The sequence below is a fragment of the Entelurus aequoreus genome, linkage group LG15 (genome assembly GCF_033978785.1).
Source record: "Entelurus aequoreus isolate RoL-2023_Sb linkage group LG15, RoL_Eaeq_v1.1, whole genome shotgun sequence".
In the NCBI taxonomy this organism is placed as follows: domain Eukaryota; kingdom Metazoa; phylum Chordata; class Actinopteri; order Syngnathiformes; family Syngnathidae; genus Entelurus; species Entelurus aequoreus.
In genome coordinates this window covers 25,904,545-25,930,710 of record NC_084745.1, presented here as the reverse complement: position 1 = coordinate 25,930,710, position 26,166 = coordinate 25,904,545, and the positions used below count along the sequence as shown (strand labels likewise).

General features: G+C 39.2%; 3 protein-coding genes across 3 annotated transcripts in view; 1 reads left to right on the top strand and 2 right to left on the bottom strand.

The window, feature by feature from the left end:
• LOC133629968 (sperm-associated antigen 16 protein-like) overlaps positions 1–1,730 on the bottom strand; it is a 102,180-nt gene extending 100,450 nt beyond the window's left edge. The window contains exon 1 of the mRNA XM_062021130.1: positions 832–1,730. Coding sequence (XP_061877114.1) covers positions 832–1,475 — 644 coding nt within the window. The 5' untranslated portion in view covers positions 1,476–1,730. The remainder of the gene's footprint in view (positions 1–831) is intronic.
• On the top strand, positions 1,563–6,341 carry ndufb4 (NADH:ubiquinone oxidoreductase subunit B4). Its single transcript, XM_062021131.1, has 3 exons — positions 1,563–1,820; positions 5,783–5,926; positions 6,185–6,341. The coding sequence occupies exons 1-3, from the start codon at positions 1,578–1,580 to the stop codon at positions 6,245–6,247; spliced, it is 450 nt and encodes a 149-aa protein (XP_061877115.1). The 5' UTR covers positions 1,563–1,577; the 3' UTR covers positions 6,248–6,341.
• Positions 5,303–26,166, bottom strand: part of hgd (homogentisate 1,2-dioxygenase) — a 26,195-nt gene continuing 5,331 nt past the window's right edge. The window contains exons 5-14 of the mRNA XM_062021129.1: positions 24,077–24,130; positions 23,909–24,000; positions 23,771–23,805; positions 23,606–23,685; positions 19,950–20,049; positions 14,195–14,319; positions 10,137–10,241; positions 9,946–10,072; positions 9,587–9,768; positions 5,303–6,896 (exon numbers count right to left, since the gene is read on the bottom strand). Of these exons, the coding sequence (XP_061877113.1) occupies positions 6,753–6,896; positions 9,587–9,768; positions 9,946–10,072; positions 10,137–10,241; positions 14,195–14,319; positions 19,950–20,049; positions 23,606–23,685; positions 23,771–23,805; positions 23,909–24,000; positions 24,077–24,130 (1,044 nt within the window). The 3' untranslated portion in view covers positions 5,303–6,752. The remainder of the gene's footprint in view (positions 6,897–9,586; positions 9,769–9,945; positions 10,073–10,136; positions 10,242–14,194; positions 14,320–19,949; positions 20,050–23,605; positions 23,686–23,770; positions 23,806–23,908; positions 24,001–24,076; positions 24,131–26,166) is intronic.

Below are 26,166 nucleotides of genomic sequence, written 5' to 3'. Positions count from 1 at the left end.
GTGAAGTGAATTATATTTATATAGTGTTTTTCTCTAGTGACTCAAAGCCAAACCCAGCCCAATATCTAAGTTACATTTAAACCAGTGTGGGTGGCACTGGAAGCAGGTGGGTAAAGTGTCTTGCCCAAGGACACAACGGCAGTGATTAGGATGGCGAAAGCAGGAATCGAACCTGGAACCCTCAAGTTGCTGGCACGGCCACTCTACCAACCGAGCTTTCCCGCCTCGGGATCCCCCGGGAAGAGCTGGACGAAGTGGCTGGGGAGAGGAAAGTCTGGGCTTTCCTGTTTAGGCTGCTGCCCCCGCGACCCGACCTTGGATAAGCGGAGGAAAATGGATGGATGGATTCTGATAACTCCAGGGTGACGCATGGGTCCTTAGAACACCATTTTTTTTTTGTATTCAAGAATTATGATTGCTGTTTAAAACATATTACTTCATAATCTTTTACATTTCAGTTCCAGTCAATAATACTAAAAATATGGTTGGAAATTACTTTATTTTTTTATTATTAAGTAAACTTTTGCCTTCCTTACACGCCGGGGGTGAGCACCTAAATTAGTAGAGATCGCCCTCTTGTGGTTGCACATGAAACAAGTACAAAAGGTGCATTTGAGTAAATACAAGCGGTAAAAAATGGATGGATGGATGGCACTTGCAGCTCAAATTCGGATTTACTCACTACATTTGTATATAAGATCAGATCAGATCAGAAATACTTTATTAATCCCCGAGGGGAAATTACAATTAGGCATTGCTTTAAGATCAACAACATAATAGTTATGTCCCATCTTGAAAGGAACTATCTATGGAGCGCTAAGGTTCTTGCACCTCATCTCCCTGCAGGACTTGCAGCCACGAAGTTGACTTCGATCCTGGTTGACGTGCATGAGAATCTTGTCCCTCTCCAGAGCCAGCTTCATGGTCTGCTGCACGACGGCCTGGTATTTCTCATCCATCCTCCTGATGGCAGGTTCGTACGCCTTGCACTGAGCCTTCAGCCTCCTCGTCTCCTCCACCAGTCTGCTTCTCTCCTGGCCCGCGCGTTTGTGCTGCATCTGCTGCACGTCGCGCGCCTTCTGCGCCGTGGCCAGCGTGTCGGCCGAGGCGGACGCGGACTGCCGGTACTCTCCCCTCTCCCGCAGCGCGTTCTTCAGCTCGTTGTGCAAACACTGGTTGTGCACGTAAATGTCCGGGACCGTGCCCACGTGCCCGGGGTCCACCAGGCCCAAGTGCGTCATCTCCGTCCACTCCGCCTGGAAACAGTCCAAGGTGGCCGTCATCCCCACTTGCGTGAGAAAACTGCGCAGGAAGTCATCCACGCTGACCGGAAGTTCGAAGCCGGAAGACGCGGTCTGGACTCTTCTCGCGCGCTCGTGGATAGTTTGGACTGTGGCTTCTAAATCTTCTTCTTCGGCCAAATAATCATCACCAAGATCATCCTCCTCATAGTCAAAAGTATCATCGTGTTCCATGCCGACCGAAAGGGGTAGAAAGCACACTACCACAACATTTAAAAACGTCACCTTAAAAAACGTCCGATTATCTTTTACGTTAACTAAAGTGTTTCCGTTTCCATGGCGATGACGCGCAAACAACGCGAGACTTCATCACTTCTCGCGGAGGCGCTTGACCGAACTGTCATGGCGGACTACCGAGAGGCGCCCTTGGCTACACGGCCGAAGACGCTGGACCCCAATGAGTACTTTAACCTTTCGCCGGAGTACCGACGTGCCGAGGGAGACCGGGCGGCACTCCGGGCCAATTTAAAGCGACAATACCAGCTGCAGCTGAACAACCCGCATCGAAAGGAGCTCATTGTAAGTGTGGCTAACTGCTAGCTGACAAAGTCACCCTTGGAGACTAGAGCAGTGTTTTTCAACCTTTTATGAGCCAAGGCACATTTTTTTCATTGAAAAAATCCCGAGGCACACTACTAGCAGAAAACATTAAAAAAAAATGCAACTCAGCAGCCGATATAGACAGTAAAAAGTCCTTCTCGCAATTGTTGGATATAAATTCAAACCATAACCAACTATGCCATCACTATAGCTCTTGTCTCAAAGTAGGTGTACTGTCACCACCTGTTGCATCACGACGTGACTTATTTGAAGTTTTTAGCTGTTTTCCTGTGTGTAGTGTTTTAGTTCTTGCCTTGCGCTCCTATTTTGTTGGTGATTGTCATGTACGGATGTACATTGTGGACGCCGTCTGCTGCTCCACACGCTGCAAGTCTTTGTTGTCGTCCAGCATTCTGTTTTTGTTTACTTTGTAGTCAGTTCAGTTTTAGTTACGTTTTGCATAGCCATCCCTAGGGTTCAACGCCTTTTCTTAGCGGCACTCGCCTTTTGTTTATTTTTGGTTTGAGCATTACATAACTTTTTACCTGCATGCTGCCTCCAGCTGTCGCCTGCATATTGTGATCATGACAAACAGTGTTGGGTTAGTTACTGAAAACCAATAACTAGTTAAAAGTAAAGTACCAGTGATTCCCACCTTCTACCTTCCTAGTCACGTCCGTTGTGTCCTTGGGCAAGACACTTCACCCTTTGCCTCTGATGGCTGCTGGTTAGCGCCTTGCATGGCAGCTCCCGCCATCAGTGTGTGAATGTGTGTGTGAATGGGTAAATGTGGAAATACTGTCAAAGCGCTTTGAGTACCTTGAAGGTAGAAAAGCGCTATACAAGTATAACCCATTCATCATTCATCATTTATTACTCTTGGTGTGGTGAAATTTGTCCTCTGCATTTGACCCATCCCCTTTTCCACCCCCTGGGAGGTGAGGGGAGCAATAGGCAGCAGCGGTGCCATGCCCGGGAATCATTTTTGGTGATTTAACCCCCAATTCCAACCCTTGATGCTGAGTGCCAAGCAGGGAGATAATGGGTCCCATTTTTATAGTCTTTGGTATGACTCGGCCGGGGTTTGAACTCACACTCTAACCACTAGGCCACTGAGTAGGTTACAGTTACTAGTTACTTTATTTCAAAAGTAACTCAGTTACTAACTCAGTTGCTTACACCAAAAAGTAATGTGTTACTGTGAAAAGTAACTATTTAGTTACTTATATATATATTATTTTTTTTAAAATCTTTTTTAAGGCCCCATTTAATGCCCTTTTAGCCTTCATTTCAGTACTGTTATTGCACTGGAGAATAATACAATCTGTTGATCAACTTGACAGGCATTTGCACCACTGAACTCTGCTAAGCAATGTGGTCTACATACAACACACAAAGACAAAGTTTTGTTTCAAAGGGCCAATTTGTTTCAGGCCAGAACAAATTGACAAAACTATTTGTGTACTGTGTTGGACTGGATGTTTATTTTGCACATTTTAAAAGCAATACTTAAAGGCCTACTGAAATTATTTTTTTAAATTTAAACGGGAATAGCAGATCCATTCTATGTGTCATACTTGATCATTTCGCGATATTGCCATATTTTTGCTGAAAGGATTTAGTAGAGAAAATCGACGATAAAGTTCGCAACTTTTGCTCGCTGATAAAAAAAAGCCTTGCCTGTACCAGAAGTAGCGTGACGTCACAGGAGCTAGGATTCCTCACAATTCCCCGTTGTTTACAATGGAGCGAGAGAGATTCGGACCGAGAAAGTGATGATTACCCCATTAATTTGAGCGAGGATGAAAGATTCGTAGATGAGGAACGTTACAGTGAATGACTTGAGAGGCAGTGATGGACGTATCTTTTTTCGCTCTGACCGTAACTTAGGTACAAGCTGGCTCATTGGATTCCACACTCTCCTTTTTCTATTGTAGATCACAGATTTGTATTTTAAACCACCTCGGATACTATATCCTCTTGAAAATGAGAGTCGAGAACGAGAAATGGACATTCAGTGCCTTTTATCTCCACGACAATACATCGGCGAAATGCTTTAGCTACGAGCTAACGTGATAGCATCTTGCTTTAACTGCATATAGAAACAAAAGAAATAAACCCCTGACTGGAAGGATAGATAGAAAATCAACAATACTATTAAACCGTGGACATGTAAATACACGGTTAATGCTTTCCAGGCTGGCGAAGGTTAACAATGCTGTGCTAACGACGCCATTGAAGCTAACTTAGCAACCGGACTGCACAGAGCTATGCTAAAAACATTAGCTCTCCACCTACGCCAGCCAGCCCTCATTTGCTCATCAACACCCGTGCTCACCTGCGTTCCAGCGATCGGCAGAAGGACGAAGGACTTCACCCGATGCGTTTGGCGGCCCGGAGACGTAGGAAGTCAAGGTGAGGTCGGCGGCTAGCACGGCTAGCGCGGCTAGCGCTCCAACAAAGTCCTCCTGGTTGTGTTGCTGTAGTCCGCTGCTAATACACTGATCCCACCTACAACTGTCTTCTTTGCAGCCTTCATTGTTCATTAAAAAAATTGCAAAAGATGTCCAGAATACTGTGGAATTATGAAATGAAAACGGAGCTTCTTGTATAGGATTCTACGGGGTACCATAACTTCCGTTACTCTGACTTCGTCACGCGCATACGTCATCATACCGCGACGTTTCAGCCGGATATTTCCCGGGAGATTTAAAATGTCATTTTATAAGTTAACCCGGCCGTATTGGCATGTGTTGCAATGTTAAGATTTCATCATTGATATATAAACTATCAGACTGCGTGGTCGGTAGTAGTGGCTTTCAGTAGGCCTTTAATGTTTACAGTGCTCCAGAATATTTAGATTGGCACTTTTTTGTATTGGATGTTTATCTTTATTTTTGCACATTTTAGCAAATAAGCAATACTTTCACTTTTGTTGAAATGTTTACACTGTTGTTACAGAATATTTCGTTTTGCACTTTTTTGTATTGGATGTTTATCTTTATTTTTGCACATTTTAAAGCAAAATAAGCAATACTTTTACTTTTGAAATGCTTATACTATTGCAGAATATTAAGATTTGCACTGGATGTTTACTTTTATATTTGCACATTAAAAAGCAAATAAGCTACTTTTAATTTTGTTAAATGTTTACATTGTTACAGAATATTTTGTCATGTTGTTGTCAATGTTGACTGAGTGGCCATACTTTTTTTTTTTTGTAAATAAAAGCCATGTCTTTTGAAAAAACTGTGAGGGTTTACATAGTCAACCGCTTTTTTATTTTGACACAATTTGAGAATACAAGGGGTCAATTCTATGAAACTTTAGTTTATAATGTCAACATCATCGTTGAGCAGCGTGAAACAGCAGCAACGTAACCACTAGCTAGTTACTCAGCATTAAAACGTGCATAATGAGTGCAAAGTAAGCTTCAAAATACAAGTATTGCAGATTAAATTTGAATCATACCACAAAAAGTAGCAAAATGCACCCATCAAACATTTTTTAGCCAACGGAGTAAATGCATGTTTGAAAGCTTTATTGTCATTGTATTTAAAAATATAATTACTGCAGCAGCTCTGTTAGATATAATGAGGTGGTGTTTCCAAAACAGCACTGTATTATTTCATCACAGCAAGAGACACTCCTCACTTTAATTCACCCTGGGTTGGCAGCTCTAACTAGCAGGCAAACGTCACTGCCCCACAATATTCCTGTCGCTATATCATTAATAGAAAGATATAAAAATATGCACTTGACACATTTTTCATTGTCCATTCTCATGTCTTTATCCAAAGTTAGAAGTAAATATAAAAGCAATGGTTAGTTTTGGTTATGACAACATCAAACCTGTGCTATACAATTTCCACTGTATATACAATTACTTGCATTATCATCTATCCTGGCAAGACTTGGTGTCAATACATATTTTCTTACAGCATGACCCTGCGGTGACACGCTGGGTGTCCGCCCGCATCAACCCTTACAACCACTTCAGAATCACCAATAAGACGTCTCTCATTGGCGTCATGTTTGGAATTGTTCCTGTCTTCGCCTTCTACTACATCTTCAAGACAGATCGGGTATGTGCATTCTGTGAGCATCATTATTAAATTGTAGCTTGTCATGAGGGAAATTGTGAAATTACAACGCAGACAATAGTGTTACATATTTTGTGTGTTTTGGCTGAAATGGATGTGCATTTTAAGTGACTTTTGGTGCAAAAGTACAGTATTTGTACTTCACTTCATATAGGCACAATGCTTGTGTTGACATATCATTCTTCCCTTTATTGTGACGATTCGCTGTTGTAAAAATGACAGTCATCTGTTTTGTTACAGGACAATAGAGAGAAGCGTATTAAAGATGGAACTCTGGTACGCAAGTTCAGCTTGTCATCTTGAGCTCTGCTGTACAATGACCTCCTGCTGTGTGTGTCCTCATGTTTGTGCGCATACTGGTGATTATTATATCAAAATAAACTGTCATAAACATTCATTGTGGCTTTATGTGCTCAGGAAAAGATGGGAATCACACATGTTTTAATTGTATACACATCAAGTTGTGTATGAGCAGTAATGTATTCAAGAATCACTCCAAGACTCAATGCAAACCTACTTTAGGGCGTTAATTAAAGGGATGCACAACTGCTAGTGCGTAACCTTTTCCTGCCTACTACAAGTGGCAATTATGGGGTAATACTCTCAAGCCTTTTGTAATTTAAGTGTCAGGCTGTATAATTATGTTGAATTTAGTACATTTGATATGCAATTCCAAGCTGCATAAATTATGCACCAAATATTTAGTACCAATGTAGCATGACGCACAAGTACAAACACATGGAGTTTAATTCTAATTAGAAGTTGAGATATTTTTACCTTTGGTATAGTTACTACATTGTTGTTCTTCCTAGTGTTTGCTGGGCTTCCAGTTAGGATTAAAGTGTCTGCGGAGAGGCTCCCAGCACTGATAGTAGCTCTTGTCCAGCTTCTGGCAAGTCTCCAGACCCCACTTGGTCACAGCCATGCTGAAGGATGACTCGAACATGAACGCCTGAGGAGAGGAAGAGGACTTCAAGTCAAGAATGGTGAAAAATGTGAACAATTGACACACTTAAATTGCAAAAAATTTAAATTTTTGATACGCTAACACCCTGTAATGTGTCCTGTGGTTGTTAGATAAAAAGGGGATCAGGGTTCGAACCCCAGTCAGGTTAAATGGTAACATCTTTTTTAACAAAAATATATATTTGTATTAAATTTACTTTTTTAATTAAAATGCTGTGCCTTACAAAAACATGCACGTAACACATCCATTATCAAAGTCTCTTCCAGCTGGAAGATGAGTGAATTTCCTTGTGAGACAGCGCCCTCTGCTGGATTTATAGATGCAGCACGTGAATATTTCACCATCAAACCACTTTGAATTACCATAAACAGATATGTAAAACTCATTATATATCAAATAATATGCATCAATAAAGTACTTTATGTATTTTTTTTTTCCATTTTGACAGAAAAAATACATGTACTGCATATATTTGCATATCTTTTAAAACAAAAAAACTTAAGTATCTTACATATGATTCCATTGCAAGTTGTCAACGTGTACACTTTAAAATGACTATTGTATACAGATTATAGAATATATAATCTGGGGACTGCATGGCTCGGTTGCTAGAGTGGCCGTGCCAGCAACCTGTGGGTTTCTGGTTTGATCCCTGGCTAGTCACGTCCTTTGTGTCCTTGAGCAAGACACTTCAGCCTTGCTCCTGATGGGTCGTGGTTAGGGCCTTTCATGGCAGCTTCCGCCATCAGTGTGTGAATGTGTGTATGAATGGGTGAATTTGGAAATGGTGTCAAAGCGCTTTGAGTACCTGCCATCCATCCATCAATTTTCTACCGCTTGTCCCTTTCGGGGGGTGCTGAAGCCTATCTCAGCTGCACATGGGCGGTTGGTGGGGTACACCCTGGACAAGTCGCCACCTCATCACAGGGCCAACACAGATAGACAGACAACATTCACACACTAGGGCCAATTTAGTGTTGCCAATCAGACTATCCCCAGGTGCATGTTTTTGGAGGTGGGAGGAAGCCGGAGTACCCGGACGGGGAACCCAAGCAGTCACGGGGAGAACATGCAAACTCCACACAGCCGGAGCCCAGGACCTTTAAGGTACAAAAGCGCTATACAAGTGTAACCCATTTACCATATAGAGAGATTTTACAGTTACAAAAACTGGCAGCTCTGTCACTACAAGAAAACGTTTTTCTATTTACAGTAAAATTCTGGCAACTGAGCTGCCATTTTTTATCATACGATCTACAGATTTGTTTGTTTACAGTACATGTAGAAAAAACAACTCAAATGTATAGGCAATTATGTAATATCACAAGGTGACTCCTTACAAATCAAATAGATTTACTGTTACAGGTGGCCCTCAATGAAAAACAGTTGGACACCCCGGCTATAAAACAATACATTTATTGTATTTTCCAGACTATAAGGCACACTTAAAATCTTTTTTTTTCTCTCAAAACTCAACAGTGTGCCTAATGTAAGGAATAAGCTTTGTTGAGCTCACCCACCTCGAAGCTATTTTATTAGGTACATGGTGTAATGATATGTGTGACCAGTAGATGACAGTCAAACAAAAGAGATAAGTGTAGACTGCACTATGATGGGTCTCAAGTAAACAACACCAATATTGTATATGTTCCATTGAAAATATACAACATTACACACGGCGCTCAAAAATCTATCAAAATGTTTTAGTGCGACTTTGGTAAGCAATGAAGCCGCACCGCCTGAAGGATTGTCGGCGCATTAAACATACGAGTATTTTTATGGTGTGTGTATAAGGTAAGACATATTATCTGGTGTTTTGTTTCACAATATCATGCAAAAGCAACGTTTCTTACCTTCTGGTACCTGCTGATCTAAATTTGGGATCTGCGTAAATCCTGAAAAATTGTGCACGTCCGCGCCGACGCCATAGTCGATAAGTTTCTTCTTTTTCTCTATCTTCTTGTTATGGGACAGTCATCCTCCCCTGTTGCCATTTTTAATATAAAGTAGTGTAAAGTTCTTACTTATATCTGTCAGTAAATTCGCCATGAAAGCACTAAAACATACCGGTATAGTGAGTTTACATTATTCACCAAAGGAACTTTAGTTTTTAAGAGTTCCGGTCGGACGTTTTTTCGCGGGACACATTTCCCGTGTGGTTGTTTCCGGATGAGGAGATGCTGCTCTGTTATTGATTTAAGTAAAGTCTGAAAGTCATTAAAACGGTTAGCTCCATCTTCGACACTTCTTCCACTCCCGTCCTTGCACGCTACACCGCTACAACAAAGATGACGGGGAGAAGACGCTGCCGAAGGTGAGCCACGTAAATAAGACTGCCAACAAAACGGCGCATCCGGATCTACTGTCAGAAAGCGGCTTGAAAATGATCTGTAAAACATAATCTATGCAACATTTTGACTAAAGAACCACCATTACATGTTATGTAGACCCCAAGGAAGTGTTTTACATCTAGAAAAAATAATAATATGACTCCTATGCATCCTATAATCCAGTGCGCCCAATATATAAAAAAAGTTTAAAAATAGACCATTCATCTGCAGTGCGCCTTGCACTATGATCCGGAAAATACGGTACAAATTAAATCAAACAAAAAAATCTGCAGAAAGGCAGATCTGCTGCAGCTTTGGATAACTTGTGTATTATTTTTTTTTTACCATAGTTCCTTCAGCCACCCTCTCAGGTTTGAGCTCAGTAGTGCTGTTCTTCTCAAAACAGTCGGCGTCGGGGCCATGGGGGGTCATCATGCTGTGCAGGCTGCCCCCTCCAGGCTGGAAACCCTCCTCTTTGGCTTCATAGTGTCCCTTGATGAGGCCCATGAATTCACTCATGCAGTTGCCTTGAAACACAAGAAGGGGGCGCTGTAACACAAAATTATAGAGTACGGTCGACCTTGACGGTTGAGGGTGTAATAACAATTAAGTCCACCAGGTGTCATCGTTGTCACCAAACTGAGTATTGCACAGGTGGTGTGGAAAAAGTTTAACTTTTTTTACACATGACACTACAGCCTTACGGTGATAATACGGTGGCCGGAAGGTGTGGTCAGCCACGCCCCAGCGCGGGGGGAAGATGACAAAGTCGGCGATGGCCACGCCGGGTCTTGTGGATTTGGCGGTCAACACCGTAAAGATGGATGGATCCTACACAAAAAATACCTTGAGAGGGCGTTCAGTGTTCCCTCAGGTGGAAGAAAAAGTGACTCACGGCGTGGTCAAAGGCCACGCAGTTGACGGCCATGAAGTTGTTGAGGTTGTATTTGTAGGGCGTGTAGTTGCCGTGCCAGGCGACCACGTTGAACGGGGAGAAATCCTAACAAAAACACAACAAAGCCGATAAGACAATTTGAGCACAGGCAAATAACATAAAGACTTCAAATTGAGCTTTTCACAAGAGAGGAGGAACAATGAGCGATGTCTTTGTGCTCTTAAATTCTAAGAAGGAGTGCTGCTTGACATAAAGGGGAAAATGGTCATAATAAAAAAAAAGGTTTGTGCTTCTGCTCGTCTTCCATTCCCCTTGTTCTTTGTGAGACAACGTGGCAAGTATTACTCCATAATTGGCCGCAAAATCAAACTTTCACAAACTTTCAAGCATGTCGACGTCTCCCGCAGTGTAGTTGTGGGATTGTTGGATGAGAGTGGTGGGGGGAGTAACAGTGGAGTGCTGAGATATTTCTTTATCTTGATTGTTAAAAAAAAAAATTTTATTGCGCTTCTCTGTTCTGATGTCACTGCGAAAAAAGACGTACAGCAGCGGCTCTAAAATCGATATAGTTCATTACAACTGGAGCCGTCTTTTGAGTGACCTCGGTGCTCTTTAAACACACACATTATCACGTACGCTCACACACACACACACACACACACACACACACACACACACACAATACGAAGCAAAGTGCATACGTTACATGCTAGTTTATAGACTTTTATCAAAGCTATTGTCATGCTAAACCTCTGACTAATACGTGAAATGTTACATTTTGTGGCCTATTTTATTTTTACTACTTTGAAGTGTGCTCTGCAAAGACTGTTTCAAAAAATATATTTTCAAAGGCTTTTCTTGCAGAAAAACATTTGGTTAGTTTGACATAATATATATATATATATATATATATATATATATATACATATATACATATATATACACATATATACATATATATACATACATACATACATACATACATACATACATACATACATACATACATACATATATATATATATATATATATATATATATATATATATATATATATATATATATATATATATATATATATATATATATATATATATATATATATATATATATATATATATATATAAGTGGAATTTTGAATAAGTGAATGTCTGAAGTATATTCTATATTGTGTGCATATTTTTTTAACTTTACTCCTCAGTGATAGTATAGTTACTATGCCTATTATCCACAGCTATTTTGCTAAATAGATGAGTTTAGTTTGACCTAAAATGTATAAAAGCAGAGTGTCTCATTTTTGTGGCCTTATTTTACTTGGCATTTTTTTAATAACGTTCTTAGGAAAGGCTGTTCTAAAAAAAAAAATACTTGTTTTAAATCTATTAAGCTCTAAAGTAGTTTAGTTTGACATCAAATGTATAAAAGGGAAATTTTGTTAATGCAAAGATATACAAATGTATAATTTTGTTTCATTATGTACTCTATGCATAATTTTTCTTCACTCCTCAGGTTCCTAATAATAGGCTCACTTTTAAATATGCCTAAAACATATTTTTGCAAGGATGTCTGCTAATCAAATAAGTTTAGTTCCAACTAAAATGTAAACAAGTGGAATGTTGAAAGCAGGCATGTAAACGAAATGTCTAATTTTGTGTGGCCCTATTTTACTTTGCATTTTCTTAATGTGCTTTGGAAAGGCTGTTTAAAAAAGATACATGTTTTGTATGGCCATTGAGCTCACAAAAGTAGTTTAGTTTGATTTAAAATGTATAAAAGTGGAAATTTGTCAATGCAGGGCTATGAATAAATAGTCTTATTTTGTAGCCTTATATACTGTCTGCATCATTTTTCTTTACTCCTCAGCTTCTTAATGATAGGTTCACTTTTAAATACAACTAAAAATATATTTTGCAAGGATGTCTGCTAATCAAAAAGGTTTAATTCCACCTAAGATGTATAAAAGTGGATCAGTGAAACTATATTTTTGTTGAGTGTATGCCTAAAAATTAATTTTTTGTTGCTATTTTGAGTTAAATTTGACCTATAATGTATAAGTGGAATTTTCAGTGCAGGAATATATGAAATGTCTAATTTTGCAGCCTTACGTGTTGTGAGTATCATTTTACTTTCTTCCTCACTTTCATAATATGTGATCACTTGAAATTAAGTCTGAAACATATTTTCAATGGTTATTTTACTTTTTAAAAAGTTAGTTTGACCTAAAATATATAAATGTGGAATGCAAGGATGGTTATGGTTATATTGTGAGTAAAACTATGTCGTTGTTTAGTGTGTAGTGTATGCCTAAAAAATATCTTACGAGGCTATTTTGAATTAAGTTTGACCTAAAATGTAAAAAAGTGGGTTGCAGGAATATAAGTGAAAAGTCTAATTTTGCAGCCCTATGTATTGTGTGCATCATTTTACTTTCTTCGTCAGTTTCAAAATATATGATCACTTGTAATGAACATATTTCCAATGGTTATTTTACTAAAACAAAAAAAAAGTTTTGTTTGACCTAAAATATATTAAAGTGGAATGTAGAATGCAAAGAAATCAGTGAAACTATATTTTTGTCGGGTATGTGTCCAAAATTTTATTTTGCTAAATAAGTGAGTTTAGTTTGACCTAAAATATATAATAGTTGACTTTTCAAAGCAGGGATTTGAGTAAAAAGTCAAATTTTGCAGCCTTATGTTATTGTGTGCTTCATTTTACTTTACTCCACAGTTTCATAATAATGAGATCACTTGTAATTATGTCTGAAAATTGCATTTACACAGCTACTTTACTAAATAAAAGAGTTTAAGTTGACTTGAAATGTATAAAAGTGGAATGTGGAATGCAAGGATGGTTATGGTTTTATTGCGAGAGAAACTATATTGTTGTTTAATGTATGCCTAAAAATAAATTTTCTGAGGTTGTTTTGCTTCACAAATGAGTTTAGTTTTGAACTAGCATGTATATTTTTAATGCAGGAATTTAAATAAAACTTCCAATTTTTATTTATTCATGGATTGTCTGCATCAATTTACTTTACTTTTCAGCTTCCGATTAACGGTCTCAACTTGAAATAAGTCTAAAAACATTTTCAGTTGTTAATTTACTCAATTAATTAATTTAGTTTGACCTAAAATATATAAAAGTAGGCCATAACTTTTTGACCACCAACTTCACACACACAATATGATCTTTGGTGAACCTGGTACAGGATAACTCCTGGACATTGGTTTGTGGCACCTTTCTCGATTCGGTTAGAATAGAACGTGGAGGAGAGTTACACACACACACACACACACACACACACACACACACACACACACACACACACATCCATAAATACACACAAACATACAGTACACAAAAACAAACATATTGGCCCAGCCAAGCAAATAATAAGTTAATTTGAGCAATTTCGTTGCACAGCAGGGGGAACAAAACAGCAGGACAAGATGGGAGAATGTTGCTCCTCACCTTCCATCGTATCCCCCCCTACCCCCTCTCATACACACATACAACACACACACACACACACACTTCTACCCTATATGCTAGTGGATGGATGGACATCAGAAAGGGACACCTTTAGCCCCTTGCAAAAAAAAACATTGCGTCAGAGGCTTGAAAGTGTTAGCCGCCCTGCATGGTTTCCACGGTTACAGCCCTTGCCTCTCATTGGCTTACATTATACGTCTATACAATTACATGCACGACAGGACGTAGGCGGGATCCTCCCTTGAGTGCAACATGTAGAAAAAAATACTTGCTTTTTTTTTTAACATATCACGCGACACAAAACCACTGGACCGCCTTAGTTAATTACAAGTGATTAAGACTCGCAATCGATGCGGAAACATTTGGATATGAAATGTTCCGGGGAATGATTAATGGATCAGCGGGGGCGGCTAACGCTTCCTTTGGAGAGTGTCCTCGCTGTAAGGCATTGTTGCGCTTCAACGCCTGTTTACTGAAGCACATGCAAACCTTCAATGAGCTAATAGGCCATGTAGGCCTTATGTGTCACACACACACACACACACACACACACTAAAACCCACCTGTTGGCAAGCAAAGAACCTCCCTTGGTACTTATTGATGACGGTGTACCCGGTGGACACGTCTCGGTCCTCGTACCAAGCTACGGGACACAGGAAGTCTCTCGGGTTGGCAAGACCGTTGGCTCCTGATGAAAGGTCAAAAACAAGCAGACAGTAATGAGCACCGCTGGACAGGACTGGAAAGTAACAGGAGTGAGTTTTTAGCAAATATATGAAATGTAGTCACGTGGCATTTATGCTAATTGTATTTTGACGCTAAGCACACTATTAAATGGTGGTTCAACAAAATCTTTACTTTAGAAATAAACAGATGAAAAAAATAATTTAGGTAAAATGGCTGTGCTGAGATGGAGTTTTTCCTAATTAATACTAAATAATCATAACGTTATTTTTTTAAATATTAGAAATATATCTTGTTTTTTATTATTATACTTTTGTTTTGTTGAGGAAAATGTATTGTATTTGTTATTTTTCTTAAGTTTTGCATTGGTTCAACGGAGATGTTTTATTTTCTAGTAGTCTATGCATATTTGTTCCCTCTAAAAACTCCAATAAAAATTTGGTTTAAAAAAAAAAACATGTATGAAATATATATAGTACTTATAAATAAATAAATGATAAATGGGTTATACTTGTATAGCGCTTTTCTACCTTCAAGGTACTCAAAGCGCTTTGACAGTATTTCCACATTCATCCATTCACACACACATTCACACACTGATGGCGGGAGCTGCCATGCAAGGCGCTAACCAGCAGCCATCAGGAGCAAGGGTGAAGTGTCTTGCCCAAGGACACAACGGACGTGACTAGGATGGTAGAAGGTGGGGATTGAACCCCAGTAACCAGCAACCCTCCGATAGCTGGCACGGCCACTCTACCAACTTCGCCACGCCATCCATTATCAATATTCATAATGTTGTGTGACTATCAGAAACAAATTAGTCATTGAGAGTAGAAAGCAGGGCTTTGTCTGACACGCTGGGTCCAAGGATGCAACATGAAGTCATTACTGCAGTTTTGAGGGTGATTTATTTTCCTTTTGAGTAAAAAACAATAGATTACATGCAGATGGATTTGCAGGACTATATGGACCAGACTTTGATGGAAAAAGATAGCCTGTTGCGGTCAACAGAAGTAACGGCACCCTACCCCACTCTCTCTCTATACAAGACAAAAGGATTCACAGGCAGGTGCAGGTGTTATTCATTCAGCAATCATTCAGACACACACACACACACACACACACACACACACACACACACACACACACACACACACACACACACACACACACACATTATCCCAGGTGACAAGTGAGAAACAAATCCCTGCCTCTACAAATAATATTTCCAAATGTATTATAAAATAATAAGTAAATATGGGCCGATAAATGCTTTAAAATGTAATATCAGAAATTGTCAGTATCGTTTTTTTTCTATTATCGGTATTGTTGTTGTTTTTTTGTTTTGTTTTTAATTAAATCAACATAAAAAACAAAAGATACACTTACAATTAGTACACCAACCCAAAAAACCTCCCTCCCCCTTTACACTCATTTACACTCATTCACACAAAAGGGTTGTTTCTTTTATTTATTAACATTCTGGTTCCTACATTATATATCAATATATATCAATACAGTCTGCAAGAGATACAGTCCGTAAGCACACATGATTGTGCGTGCTGCTGGTCCACTAATAGTACTAACCTTTGACAGTTAATTTTACTCATTTTCATTAATTACTAGTTTCTATGTAACTGTTTTTATATTGTTTTACTTTCTTTTTTATTCAAGAAAATGTTTTTAAATTGATTTATCTTATTTTATTTTTTTATTTTAAAAGGACCTTATCTTCACCATACCTGGTTGTCCAAATTAGGCATAATAATGTGTTAATTCCACGACTGTATATATCGGTATCGGTTGATATCGGTATCGGTAATTAAGAGTTGGACAATATCGGAATATCGGATATCGGCAAAAAGCCATTATCGGACATCCCTAATAAATATGCCTCAAAAGCTAAATAAAACTCACGTGAGCTTTCAGTTTAGTGAGCATCGGAAAGAGCAAACTTCTCAGTACAATATGTAATATCCACAAAAAACACCCGAATATACAAACCCTGTTTCCATATGAGTTGGGAAATTGTGTTAGATGTAAATATAAACGGAATACAATGATTTGCAAATCCTTTTCAACCCATATTCAGTTGAATATGCTACAAAGACAACGTATTTGATGTTCAAACTGATAAACTTTTTTTTTTTGCAAATAATCATTAACTTTAGAATTTGATGCCAGCAACACGTGACAAAGAAGTTGGGAAAGGTGGCAATAAATACTGATAAAGTTGAGGAATGCTCATCAAACACTTATTTGGAACATCCCACAGGTGAACAGGCAAATTGGGAACAGGTGGGTGCCATGATTGGGTATAAAAGTAGATTCCATGAAATGCTCAGTCATTCACAAACAAGGATGGGGCGAGGGTCACCACTTTGTCAACAAATGCGTGAGCAAATTGTTGAACAGTTTAAGAAAAACCTTTCTCAACCAGCTATTGCAAGGAATTTAGGGATTTCACCATCTACGGTCCGTAATATCATCAAAGGGTTCAGGGAACCTGGAGAAATCACTGCACGTAAGCAGCGAAGCTCGTGACCTTCGATCCATCAGGCTGTACTGCATCAACAAGCGACATCAGTGTGTAAAGGATATCACCACATGGGCTCAGGAACACTTCAAAAACCCACTGTCAGTAACTACAGTTGGTCGCTACATCTGTAAGTGCAAGTTAAAACTCTCCTATGCAAGGCGAAAACCGTTTATCAACAACACCCAGAAACGTTGTCGGCTTCGCTGGGCCTGAGCTCATCTAAGATGGACTGATACAAAGTGGAAAAGTGTTCTGTGGTCTGACGAGTCCACATTTCAAATTGTTTTTGGAAACTGTGGACGTCGTGTCCTCCGGACCAAAGAAGAAAAGAACCATCCGGATTGTTATAGACGCAAAGTTGAAAAGCCAGCATCTGTGATGGTATGGGGGTGTATTAGTGCCCAAGACTTTGGTAACTTACACATCTGTGAAGGCGCCATTAATGCTGAAAGGTACATACAGGTTTTGGAACAACATATGTTGCCATCCAAGCAACGTTACCATGGACGCCCCTGCTTATTTCAGCAAGACAATGCCAAGCCACGTGTTACATCAACGTGGCTTCATAGTAAAAGAGTGCGGGTACTAGACTGGCCTGCCTGTAGTCCAGACCTGTCTCCCAATGAAAATGTGTGGCGCATTATGAAGCCTAAAAATCCACAACGGAGACCCCCGGACTGTTGAACAACTTAAGCTGTACATCAAGCAAGAATGGGAAAGAATTCCACCTGAGAAGCTTAAAAAATGTGTCTCCTCAGTTCCCAAACGTTTACTGAGTGTTGTTAAAAGGAAAGGCCATGTAACACAGTGGTGAACATGCCCTTTCCCAACTACTTTGGCACGTGTTGCAGCCATGAAATTCTATGTTAATTATTCTTTGCAAAAAAAAAATAAAGTTTGTGAGTTTGAACATCAAATATCTTGTCTTTGTAGTGCATTCAATTGAATATGGGTTGAAAAGGATTTGCAAATCATTGTATTCCGTTTATATTTACATCTAACACAATTTCCCAACTCATATGGAAACGGGGTTTGTAAGACAATGTAAGGTGATAGACCAAAAACACTACATAAATCTTGGTTTTTAAAATACATCAGTGAAGTAACAACTGGTTGAATGTGATGCAAATACAGGACAACCTTTCTTTGTTGTAAAACTATCGTCTTATATCTGCTGAAAAGCTGTACTGAAATGCTAACAGTTAGCACGCGAGCCGGATAGCCTCAAGCAACAAACCATTCAATTGTTGGGTGTTTAGCTGCAAAATGATCTTAAAAAAGTTAGCATGCTAGCAGTTAGCATGCGTGAAATAACTAAATATTTGACACTGAGGCATACACTTACAAAGTTAGCTAAAAAGCTAACATTAGCATATTAGCATGCGTGAAATAAAATGTTTGACTGTGAGGTGTACCAACATAAATGAGCTATTTTCTAACTGTACTTGTTTTTGTGTGGCTTATTCTTCCATTTATGGTGTTTATTATGTATTTATTTATTTGAATCTGGACAATGCATATTCATCAAAATAGAGCAAAAATGTGAATATGCCGGAGTTAGCACAATAGCTCATTTTCATCCGTTGTCCTTTTTGTACACTGACCTCTCCCAATTTTAACTGATTGTAATTTTAAATTACGTTTCGGGGAAAGTATCCTCACAGCAATGTCTAAAATAAAGCCACAAGATGTCAGCATTGCTCTGGAAACCCTTTCATGTTCCCACAACGTGAAAGTCTGCCAGTCGCTTGACTTTACGTGAGTTTGACGATACAGCGGGTTCACTATTTCTTACTCCAACTAGTATGGGTGAGGGCGGACCTACGTCACTTCCGCCTACCAATCCCCTAGCAACCGGGAATTCGTTGAAAACAAACCAGCTCACAGCGAACACAGCATTGACAGAAAAAGCATTTAACGAGCGTTGTGGCTTGGAAGTTGGCGTTAAATCCTTCATTACGCATTTTTACTTATTCGCATATCGTGTGAAAAAAGAAAATCTATTATTTGCGTCAGACTCGTCTCAGTGAACTTTAAAGCTTCTCAGGCTTAGCTTAGCTTGCTAGTTACCTTAGCCTGCGCGCTACTAAGAAAGAGACGCGGAAGTTATCAACAACAAGATCAAGTGTTAGTGTATAAAATATTGAGAGATTTGAGGGCTACATGTATTGAATGGCAACATGAAAATTATAGGGTTTATTGTTTTTTAAAAACCAAACTGTTAGTGCAAATTTAAACGAAACCGGTTCTCGAAAATAGCTAGCTAGGCTATATACTATATAGTATATTACTTACTTAACTTAATCCTCTTCTTCCCGGATGGGAAATAAGGCTTCGACGACTCGACGCCATTCATCTCGCTGCTGTTCTCGTCTCTGTGCCTCGCCCCATGTAAGCTTCATCTCTTTCAGCTCCCCTTCAACTGTTCTTCGCCAGGTGTTCTTTGGCCGCCCTGGCTTACGTTTTCCCGGTGGTGTCCATCTTAACGCTGCCTTTGGCATCCTCTCGTTGTCCGGTTTTCGAAAATAGCTAGCTAAGCTATAGACTATATAGTATATACCGCATGTTATTTTTGTACAACAACAACTTCAGCTGTCGAACGTTATAAGGTACAAATTCAACAAGTACAACATTAGCACGGACGTATAGCCAAGTTGTGGTTAAGAAGGTGGATTTTTGTTCCTTATATTTACCAGAAACGAAGTGATCCGAACACACGACCCGGGACTTTGGGGGACTCCAGTGAGAACCGTCCTCGTTTTCCCAGTGTAAAGCTGCGAGCCATTTGTCTCGTCTCTGTGGGCTTTTATCACGCTTTGGCAGAACAAAATACAACCTTGGTTTTCCCTGTTTCCAGTTGTGGTTAGCACAACCAAAAACAACACAGTTTTTCGGCATTTTGGAGGCAGAATGACGGGTTTAACCAGCGTAGGTCGACAGGTTAAAGAGTAATGGCAACGGTTTGTTTTCAACGCCAGTCTGGTTGCTATGGCTCGAAGAACCCGTATGTAGCTCAGTTGCCCGGATGTCGGCCCTCACCCATTGATAATAAAATGTGTCATTGTTGTCACGTGACGTGACGCAATGTCCCTCACCTATGGGTCCCAGGTCAGGTAACTCAAAATGAGCGCCATACACCTCCAAGACGTAGCCTCTGGTTTCCCCGAACACGTCCACGCTGAAGCGCATCCCTTGCTGGAGCACATCAAAGGAGGAAGTTATGTACCAGCTTTCACTTTTGCATCTCATTGCCCATAACGGTGGTGCGTTCAAGAACCCTCGATCAAGGTTGGAAACTGAGGCGTTACTAGTTTTTACTAATCATAGACACCGATCCCGTGGGTGCTTCGGTATCCGAGCAACCATGTGGGATTGATAGCAACTTTTCATCTTTAAAACGATTTTTGAAAAAGTCAATCTTCTTGTTGTTGATTTTGTGGTGAGTTTAGTTCGTTTTACACAATTAAGAACTGCAAAGTAAATTGTCTATAATTGACAAAGTCTACCCTTTGTGCTCAAAATTGAACTAATGACACAATTATCTTGACTTTGGACAAATGCACACGAGTGAATGAAAGGCATACTTACTCAACAGCCATACATAGGGTTGTGAATCTTTGGGTGTCCCACGATTCGATTCAATATCGATTCTTGGGGGTCACGATTCGATTCAAAATTGATTTTTTTTTTTCAATTCAACACGATTCTCGATTCAAAAACGATATTTTCCCGATTCAAAAGGATTCTCTATTCATTCAATACATAGGATTTCAGCAGGATCTACCCCAGTCTGCTGACATGCAAGCAGAGTGGTAGATTTTTGTAAAAAGCTTTTATAATTGTAAAGGACAATGTTTTATCAACTGATTGCAATAATGTAAATTTGTTTTAACTATTAAATGAACCAAAAATATGACTTATTTTATCTTTGTGAAGATATTGGACACAGTGTGTTGTCAAGCTTATGAGATGCGATGCAAGTGTAAGCCACTGTGACACTATTGTTCTTTTTTATTTTTATAAAAATGTCTAATGATAATGTCAATGAGGGATTTTTAATCACTGCTATGTTGAAATTGTAACTAATATTGATACTGTTGTTGATAATATTCATTTTTGTTTCACTACTTTTGGCTTGTTCTGTGTCGTGTTTGTGTCTCCTCTCAATTGCTCTGTTTATTGCAGTTCTGAGTGTTGCTGGCAGGCACGTGCACACATAGGGCCCTATGGGTGCTCGAGCCCCTGCCCTTTTTTGCCTCGTCTTAAAAAGTGCCCTCTGCCTGTGTGTGTGTGTTTTTTTTTCTTCCTTTAAACAATATTAATAAATTCCTGTCAGAGATGTAAAAAAAAAAAAACAGCGGTACAAAAACTCCACGTTTTCTTGTAATACCGGGTGAGTGAGTGAGTAAGTGAGAGGAGAGAGAGCCAACTGCGCACCTGAGACGTGACAGTGGAGCAACTTGAACCTGTGAGTTATGGTCTAGTCGCCGTCCACTTATTCAGCATCTAATATGGGTAATATTTCAGAAAAACGCTGTATTATTCTATTATTCAATGTGTCAGCTTCTGTTTTTGCCGGACGTCGGAGCACGGCGCATCAATTGAGCACAGCACATCAAGTCCGCACAGAGCAGAGCGGATCGTGCGGGACAGGAAGTAGTGAACAAAATACAAAATAAAACACCGGGTTAATTTTCAAAATAAAATGCACTGTGTTTACGGCGGATCACATTTTTCTCACAGTAGAGTTTTAGATATAAAGTTTATTGTGACTTTGCTATTACTGTGTGGGTTAACAAAATAATAATAATGATAATAATAACAATAATAAGAAGAAGAATAATGATAATGATAATAATAATAATAATTATTATTATTATTATTATTAACAATAATAATAATTTCAGCATTCTGGGGATATAAGATGTAGGTTATCTGTTAGGAATATTACCATCTGTATTTCAACTTGATTCATGTTGATTATGCCTGCAGCACAATGCCAAAAAAAGAAAGGATACAGCCCTCTACTGGCCCCTGGTCAATATTTTTGGCCCTGTATTGCGTTTCAGTTGTTTAGTCTGAGCATTAAGTGGGAAAGACCATAAGTTACAACTTGATGGTGTTTTCATCAAGTTAAGGGAAGAAGGACAGATTTTCACATTGAAGTTTTTTCCATTTGGGTATTTATTTTTGTATTTTTTTCAAAGTTCATGTTGCACTGTTCAATGTTCAATTTTAAAGTGCTTATCTTTAACATTAAATAGCCTAATAATAAACCAGTGTTTCGTTGCTTTTCATGTCTTCCAAGCCTATGATAATGTGAATTAACTCATTATGACAATAATTTGTTGACACAAAAGAAATGGCAATCACTTTTACCTACAAAGGACACACAGCTAAGTAGTTAGCTTCCTATTAGCAAATTTAATTTTACATTAATTTCCATATTGTGTAAAGGACAAAAAAAAAAATTCCTGCCCTTTTCTGACTTTGAGCCCCTGCCACTCTATAATCATGTGCACATCCCTGGTTGCTGGGTCGGGTTTGGTTTTGGAATTGGATTGCATTGTTATTGTATTGCTGTGTATTGTTTTGTTGGATTGATTAATTAAAAAAATAATAATAATAATAATTATTAAAAAATAAATAAAAAAATAAATTAAAAAAACAATTTTAAATATGAGAATCGATTCTGAATCGCACAACGTGAGAATTGCAATTCGAATTCGAATCGATTTTTTTCCCACACCCCTAATATATACATGTCATACTAAGAGTGGCTGTATGAACAATGCCAACAATGTCATAAACATGTGCCATATAGTGAAACCACACTAAACAACATTGGCAAACACATTTTGGAAGAATATTTGCACCGCAACACAACATAAACACTACAGAACAAATTCCCAGAATTTCCTGCAGCACCAACTCTTCCGGGACGCTACAATATAAACAAACGCCATTTGTTTAGAACACCTAACATCCACTGTAATGATACCACGTACAATAACATATCTAGTCGATACTACTATGATTACATCAATATTTTTTAACATCACAAAATCTTCTTTCATTTAAAAAAAAAATCTAAATTATGTTTATAAACTCAGGGAATATGTCCCTGGACACATGAAGACTTTGAATATGACCAATGTATGATCCTGTAACTACTTGGTATCGGATTGATACCCAAATGTGTGGTATCATCCAAAACTAATGTAAAGTATCAAACAACAGAAGAATAAGTGATTATTACATTTTAACAGAAGTGTAGATAGAACATGTTAAAAGAGAAAGTAAGCAGATATTAACAGTAAATGAACAAGTAGATTAATAATTCATGTTCTACCCCTTGTCCTTCATAATTTTGACAAAATAATAGAATGATAAATGATACAATATGTTACTGAATATGTCAGCAGCTAAATTAGGAGCCTTTGTTTGTTTACTAACTACTAAAAGACAAGTTGTCTTGTATGTTCACTATTTTATTTAAGGACAAACTTGCAATAAGAAACATATGTTTAATGTACCGTAAGATTTTTCTGTTAAAATAAAGCCAATAATGAAATTTTTTGTGGTCTCCTTTATTTAGAAGTACCGAAAAGTACTAAAATATTGGTATCGGGACAACACTAATACACACACACCGAGCACCCACTGGCAGAAATGTAGATCGGCGCCTATGCTGATAATAATGATATTTTTTTGGTCATGGCTATGTTAGTCACTGCTGATGATCTCATACCTGAAGGACACATATCTCATTAGGCTCCACCATCATCTTGCCAAACTCTGTGGTGATCAAGAGCTCCCCCTGTTGGGGTACTGGAGAAACAAACAGTAGTAATTCATGAGAGACATAGAAGTTGTTCTTTTAAAAAAAAAAGATGTTCTTTATGTTGTTGTTCACCAATCAAAAGGTCGCCATCAGAGTTGTTGAAGCATCTGGAAGACGGGAAAAATGACACAACATTAGGTACACCCGTATTAAAGATAAGAACGGCCACTTCGGAGCAATATTTTACTATTGTGTTTTGATCGTTCTCACTTGTCGAGCATGGGCGCATTGCAGGCGTACACGTGGATGCCGATGCCGTTGCGAGATCTGGCGTCCCCGGCGCCGCAGAGAGTGTGCAGACCCTGCAGGGAGCACACGACAATCGCACCGACTACCTTCCACTTGTTTTCCCCGGGGGAACCTCGGAACTGAACTCACCGCCACAAAGTCGACTTCCGTAGATTTGGGGATGGAGAATGGGCGCCATCGCAGCTGAAAGAGGAAAAAGAAGAGCGTACTAATAATCCAGCAGATGATCCAATGTCCTCATTGCAACAAACGTGTCCTGGCTGGTCCGCCAATATAACAAACTGCTAACACGGGTGATTCAGGGTCATCCTGGTAACCAAAGTGAAGTGAATTATATTTATATAGTGCTTTTTCTTTAGAGACTCAACAAGCTTTACATTGAGAAACCCACTATCTACATCAGGGGTGTCAAACGTACGGATTTTTAATCCGGGCCGCGGGATGAGTTCACTAAGTATAAAAATAGCCGAAATTTTTGAATGAAAGAAACTGCTGTTTTAAATGTGTCCACTAGATGTCGCAATAGCAATTGTTTGGATCTATTTTATGCTGTATAGTTTAAAAAAAATAAACCACATGATGCTAGTACATCAGTACATCCTGTAATTAGATTTTGATATAATTTTTTTATCTTGATAGATTGAAAATTAACACCAATGAGTTGACTGGTGAACATTATCACATAATTCATTCAGAAAGTATAAATAACGACAAATAAGGATAGAATACTATTAACCGCAACATGTAAGTGTAAAAAAAACAACCCTGTAACGACCTGGTCGCATCGTGGTGCGAGGTGTTCTCCCAAGGATGCAGACGGCTTCGGACACAGCTTGCAGGTAGGAAAATGATTTATTTCCACAAATAAATCAGACAGAAAAAAAACAAAAACGTGCTCATAGCACGGAAGACAAAAAACAAAGGGGCTAGCGTGGGAGCTAGCAAGCAAAAATACATAGCCTGAAAGCTAGCAGGAAACAAAGTGGTCGTTAGCTGTTGCGTGAAAGCAAATTAGGCAGCCAGGCAGAGTGCCGCCCGGGCGAAGACTAAAAAGCCCTCTGATTAGCGCTCGGGCAACAGGTGCGCGTCCCGAACGCTAACCAGAGGCAGGTGATCACAATCTGCCGTCATGGCAACAGAAACAAAACAAGGTGCTGAAAACACATGTGACTTGAAAACGTAAACAAACTATGATCCGGGCAGCGGATCATAACAAACCCAACCACATTATGATTTTTACATTTTCAGAATGTGCTTGTTCTATTTTTAAACAAAGAAAACAATCTGAAGTTGTCTTTATTTTGAAGTTATCTTGCTATGATTTTACCAGTCCGGCCCACTTGGGAGTAGATTTTTCTCCATGACACCCCTCAGCTACATCTTTAAGCTACTTTTTTTAAACCAGTGTAGGTGGCACTTGGAGCAGGTGGGTAAAGTGTCTTGCCCAAGGACACAACAGCTGTGACTAGGTTGGCGGAAGCATCAAACATGGAACCATCAAGTTGTTGGCACGGCCGCTCGACCAACCGAGTGTCCTGGGTGGTGCACCTATATCACAAACCACTAAAAAATGATCCTTGATCTTCATCCTGACAAAAGTGAGTGTTCTGGCTTGTCCACCAAAATTACACAGTCCTAAAAATGATCCATCCATTATGATCCAAGGTAACCATTGAAACGAAAGGGAGTGTCCTCGCTGGTCCGCTTAAAGTATAACACAAACCACTAAAAAAGATTATTAAAGGTGAAAAGGGAGTGTCCCGGCTGGTCCAGCTATATCATAAACCACTAAAAAAAGGATCCAAGGTCTTTGTGACAAAAGGGAGTGTCCTGGCTGGTCTAGCAATATTACACAGCCCTAAAAAATGATGATCCAAAGTCACCATTGCAACAAAAGTGAGTGTCCCCGCTGGTTCAGCTAAATCACTAAAATATGCTCCAAGGTCTTCATCGTGACAAAGAAAGAGTGTCCTGGTGGTCCACTTATATCATAAAGGTGAGTGTCCCTGTTGAAACAAAATCGAATGTCCTGGCTGGTCCACCTACATAATATTACAAATAACTAAGGTCACCATCGTGACAAAAATCTTTATTGCGACAAAAGTTAGTGTCCTGGCTGGTCTACCAAAATTGTAACCCCAAAAAAGATGATCCAACGTCACCGTTATGACAAAACTAAGTGTCCTCGCTGGCCACCGCTAAGGTCACCGTTGTGACAA

What these genes read in the sequence shown, in the direction of transcription:
- ndufb4 (XM_062021131.1), top strand. Translation starts at nt 1,578, where the DNA reads ATGGCGATGACGCGCAAACAACGCGAGACTTCATCACTTCTCGCGGAG. An exon ending in CGCATCGAAAGGAGCTCATT is followed by an intron (nt 1,821 to 5,782) that starts GTAAGTGTGGCT and finishes ATTTTCTTACAG; the next exon opens with CATGACCCTGCGGTGACACG. An exon ending in ACATCTTCAAGACAGATCGG is followed by an intron (nt 5,927 to 6,184) that starts GTATGTGCATTC and finishes GTTTTGTTACAG; the next exon opens with GACAATAGAGAGAAGCGTAT.